The sequence below is a fragment of the Cucumis sativus genome, chromosome 3 (genome assembly GCF_000004075.3).
Source record: "Cucumis sativus cultivar 9930 chromosome 3, Cucumber_9930_V3, whole genome shotgun sequence".
Taxonomy (NCBI): Eukaryota; Viridiplantae; Streptophyta; class Magnoliopsida; order Cucurbitales; family Cucurbitaceae; genus Cucumis; species Cucumis sativus.
In genome coordinates, this window is record NC_026657.2 from 19072561 (window position 1) to 19077916 (window position 5356).

General features: G+C 29.5%; 1 protein-coding gene across 1 annotated transcript; it reads left to right on the forward strand.

Annotated features, from left to right (window-relative positions):
• The first annotated feature begins 767 nt into the window (after nt 1-767).
• On the forward strand, nt 768-3574 carry LOC101211617 (transcription factor SPEECHLESS). The gene is made up of 3 exons (XM_004149420.3): nt 768-1470; nt 1690-2337; nt 3111-3574. The coding sequence occupies exons 1-3, from the start codon at nt 1054-1056 to the stop codon at nt 3174-3176; spliced, it is 1131 nt and encodes a 376-aa protein (XP_004149468.1). The 5' UTR covers nt 768-1053; the 3' UTR covers nt 3177-3574.
• Nucleotides 3575-5356: the final 1782 nt, after the last annotated feature.

A 5356-nucleotide genomic window follows, 5' to 3' on the forward strand; every position in this document is an offset into this window, starting at 1 on the left:
ATCAAAATCTAAATTCTTTTCATTATGCTTGTCAAGCTCTTAGAGTTTATTGGTAATACCTAGATTGATGATTTTTTGTTATATTATAAGTTTTAAAATCTTTTTTGCTATACATTTAATATTACCCCTAAAAAATATTATCCATTCCAATAATCGGCCTATATTATTTTGTTTTATTGTTTTTTAACATGTTTTTCACTTACATAACTATATATTGCCCAAAAAAGAATTGTATTACATAAGAAAAACACATAAAGTTATCATCTTTAACATTTAATTATTGAACATTAATCAATCAAGTAATAATGATTAGGAAATAATCACAAAATCTTCGACACATTAGTCATACTTTCTTATTTTTTTTTTTTAAATTGGAAGATTTTTCTCTAGTTTCCTATTAACTTAAAAAATGGTTATGAAACAATAAGAAAAACAGCAATGATTAGGTAAAAGTGGGTTGAAGTTGATGATTATGAAATTATTATGTCACAAATGGTGTCTGATTTCTCTCTGTGTCTCTAGTACAAAAATGGTACAAGAACAATTAAGCTTTGCAAGATGAGAAGTGAAAAGCAAAGCTACATTTTCCAAGGTGATAAATATAGATACATATAGTGAAAGAACCAAAATTTTATCAAACAATCTAATAATGCAAACAATTCTTCAAAACCATTTCACTTCCATCTTTATAATAACCCTTTTCATCTTTGTATAATTTGGATACATAACAGTATAATCTCATATTTCAAATCTTTCTCCTTGTTGAGCCGTTTGATCCTCAAATATCCAACGGTCAATATTTCAAGAAATAGCCTAATAACTAGAAGAAAAGAAAAATGGTGTTTGATGGTGATAGTTTAGTCCCTTTCATATTCTCCCCTTCCCTCTTATTTACTTCCCTTTTAGCCATCCTTTCTTGATCTTGACAATATATCTCTTTTCATTTCCTCCCTTTTTTCTTCCTATCTGGGTCATTTTCCTTGCCTCTTCTTTTCCCCTTTTTCTAGACAACAAAAAGATTCTAACTTTGTGTTTTTCTGTAAACATACAACCATGGTTGATACTTTTGCTGATCTCTTCCAACAAAATGATGAATTTGTCGACCATACATTGAATCCCCATTTTGAGGGAGACGACCTCTTTAGCATCTTCGAGAGTTTGGAGAACGTTGCTGAGTTCACTATGATCGAAGATGATATTGAGCCTGTTAAAGATGGCGAAGAAACTACGAGCTTGGTCTTCTCTGAGACAGAGCTTGAGACTTCGCCAAAAACCAAGCGGTTGAAGACGATAGCGGCGACGTCTCCTACTGCTGCAATGACGTCGACCGGTCTTTCTTCCTCGGAGGATCCAAACCCTGATGGACCTCAAAGAATGTCGCATATTACGGTGGAACGTAACCGTAGGAAGCAAATGAACGAACACTTGACTGTCTTGAGATCACTCATGCCTTGCTTCTATGTCAAGAAAGTAAGTAAATCAAAATCTTAACGTTTTTGAGTTGAGTAGTGATTTAACCTAAGAAGTCATATTGTTGAAATTTTTTACAGTATCTTCTCCTACTTATCTATATTTTCAGCGAAAAGGGTTTTTGATATATATTTAAGGGTTTTTGTGGAAGATTTTTTCACTTGTGAATCTAATAAATGTGTTGAATAATAATATTCTTCTTCAATGTTCTTAATTTAGGGAGATCAAGCTTCAATAATTGGAGGGGTGGTGGAATACATCAAAGAGCTGCAACAAGTTCTCCAATCATTAGAAGCCAAAAAGCAAAGGAAAGTTGTTTATAGTGAAGTATTAAGCCCTAGGGTTGTTTCAAGTCCAAGGCCTAACTTAGCAATGAGTCCAAGAAAACCACCACTAAGCCCTCGCCTCAACCTGCCAATCAGTCCAAGAACTCCACAACCCACTAGCCCTTATAGCAAGCCTCCTCCAAGGTTGCAACAACCTCCCTCCGCCGCCACCGGTGGTGGTGCCTATAATATACCTTCAAGCAGCTCTAGTACCACCAATATGGCTAATAACAACTCATTAGAGCCATCTCCTTGTAATTCATGTTCGACCACAAATTCCTCAATTGACAATAATAATAATAATAATAATAGCAATAGCAATAGTAACAACAATAATGATCTTGTGGCAAATTCAAAATCAGCCATAGCTGAAGTTGAGGTGAAGTTTACAGGTCCAAATGTGGTTTTGAAGACAGTTTCTCCTCCAATCCCTGGTCAAGCTTTCAAGATTATTTCTGCACTTGAACAACTCTCCCTTGAAATTCTCCATGTCAAGATCACCACCCTTGATGAAACCATGTTTAACTCCTTCACAATTAAGGTAACCCCTTTTTGTTTACTTTATATTCACTATTTCTACTTTTTAAAGCAAAAAGTTGTTTTGAAAAGAAAAATATATAATAGCTATCAAATACATACCTCTAGGCTCTAGCTTTAGACATCGAAAAGACATATTTGATACCAGTCGAGTAATGTTAATGTCGTTTTTCTTTAATTTCATAATTTATTTTAATATTTTCTAACTCATTCTTTAATTGAAATTAGGAGAGAGTTAAAGAGACCAATTTGAGTCAAAGATTTTAAAATGTTTCAATCTACTTGATGCGTTATCATTAATTATCTTCCTAAACAAATTGAATCTGGGTTGAAAGATTTCATCTGGGGTCTTACTTAAAAAAGAAAGAAAGAAAAAAAAGGGAAGAATAAGAGAGTTATGTGTATAGTAGTTGTATAGGGATAGTTACAAAAAATTGATTGAAATGAAATTTGGGGTTACTTCTTGATTTGTGTATTGAGTATTTCCTTTTGTGTATTAGAAACTTTTTAGCACAAACACCAAAGCACTCCATTTTTTGGCATGTTCAAGGTTTGTTTAAGCATACACATGGCTTCCATGCATGCCCAAAAATGGCTCAAATTTCCACTGTTGAAATCATAACTTTTTTTCTTTCTCTCTTTCATTTTTTGCATGTTTTTTCAGATAAGAAAAATTTCAACTTTGTAAACAAATTTTGCAAAATCTTTCTTTTATTATGATTAACTTCAAATTTAAGTTGAACTAATGAGTTAATTTGTTGTGTTGGTTTTGTATAGATTGGAATTGAATGCCAACTTAGTGCAGAGGAATTGGCTCAACAAATTCAGCAAACATTCTGCTAATTGAAAGTTTGTTTGAATGATTATTAATTATTATGGAACGATAATTTATGCATGGAAAAATCCCACTTACTCTTTCTACACAAAAACAACAGTACGGATCATCAGAAATAAAGGAGGAACTTCGTGGTGGGGAAACCATTTTTAATCACTCTTTTTTAACAAAAATTAATATATATGTAATTCTCTCTTCTAATTTTATAATTAGCTGCTCTTAGTCTCTCTTTTCAAATATGTAATTGTGTAAGGTAATTCATAGATCATGTCCAAAAAAGCTACCAAACTTTTTTGGTTTACTATTCACATTTTCACTACATGTTTTTGGTTTAGCAACTCTCTCTCCTTATACTTAACCTTTTTCTTTTTCAATTTTATAAAACAAGAACTAGTTTCTTTGTGTATATGTTTAGTTGGCTGAATCATCAAATGAAATAGTGATAAATTTGGTTTTTGAAAATTGTATACTTTATTTTTTTCTTCTTCTTCACGTTCCTTCCAATAGTTTCTTTTTCTATTTTTTTTAATGAAATTGTTACTGAATCCAAATTTTAAAAAGAAAAAGAGAAGTTAGTGATGTTGTTGAATAACTATTTTAATTTTTAATTTTCTTTTACTTTTTTGGTAAAGGAAAGAGATAGAGGCCACACCACAGTTAATATAGGCTGTAGTTTTCATAGAAAATACCATTTTTTTTTGTTGTTTTTAAATATACCAAAATTTTAGAATTTATTAATGATAAAAATTGTATCAGTATTAAATTCTAATACTTTTTTTCTTTCATATTTTTAAGTATTTGTTTTTAGTTTTTTTATCCTTTAAAATAATTTTATTTTATTTTTTAAAATAAGTAATTTGTGTGACTGTGTTTTCAAAGATTTTTTTTTAAAAAAAGAAAAAAAAACCAAATTATTTTGGATGAAAAGTATGATAAGAAAAATTGAAATAGTTGAGATATTGGGTGTACTACTGCTCTCTATTTCATGTACAAAAGTTACAGGAAAAAAAATCAAAACGAAAAACAAGTAAGTAGGTAATCGAATTAAATTTTGAATGTTTAAATTATTATTATATATATAAAAAGTGCTTAAAATGAATTATTTGATATCAGATTTGTAATAGAAAGAGGAAAGTGAATGAGTATTTCGGGATTTTATCAGTATCTTACCAAATTAGGGTTTCTTTCTTTCTTTTTTATTTTTTTTAATTATTAAGTTAGGGTTTAATCACATAAAATTATAAATCAACATTTTACCAGAATTAGTTAATATAAAAAAATCTATGAAATAGTAGGATGACTCGAACAAAACTATTTTAAATTGTAGAAAAATATCACGATTTATTTACGATAGATCGTGATAAACTATTATATGTGTATCTAGATAGACATGAATAGTATCATATATCGTAGTTAAAAAAATAATATTTCATTATATTTGCAAATATTTCCAATAATTTATCTTTTGAAATAACTTTTAATATTTGATATTTGATATTTTATAAAGAGAAATTTATGAAATTTTTGTACAAAGGAGAGATGAGGTGCAATAGTTCATTTATCTATACAAAGCTTAAATAAATCTTACGAGGCAATCATTTTTTCAACAACTTTTTTGTCACGTTACAAGGCAAGTATTAGGTATGATATATAGGGTTCTATATCGAATTTCAATTTCTTTGTATTGGTTCGAATAATTGTTTAATCTCTTGGTGGACTTTAACAAATATTAGTGTTCGAAATCAATTGACAATGATGAAAGAAATAACTCATTTAACCAAATATATATAAAAGGTGTAAAGTTCTTCTATTTTTATGTAAGAAGATACAATCACCTCAATTAAGTAAGAATTAAATAACTTCGCCCTCATAAATTTTATCTAAAGAGATGTCATCTCAATAAGTAATTAGTAAAATGTACATTTTTAGAGTGTATTTTACCACATTGAACCATGACCAATTGATGCAAATTGAAAGATGTTGATGATACTCTCCCGTATTCGATAAATTATGGAAAATTTATATGAAAAAAGTTTGGCAAGCATGAGAGGTTGCAACATGGGTAAGAGTCATTAAAATATGGAAGTAATAATAATGAGTTTGATAAGAGACGAAGGTAGGGAAAGAATATAATGTAGGAAAAATGATGATGAATATAATACAGAACTGTCAAAATTAAAAGGAAAAA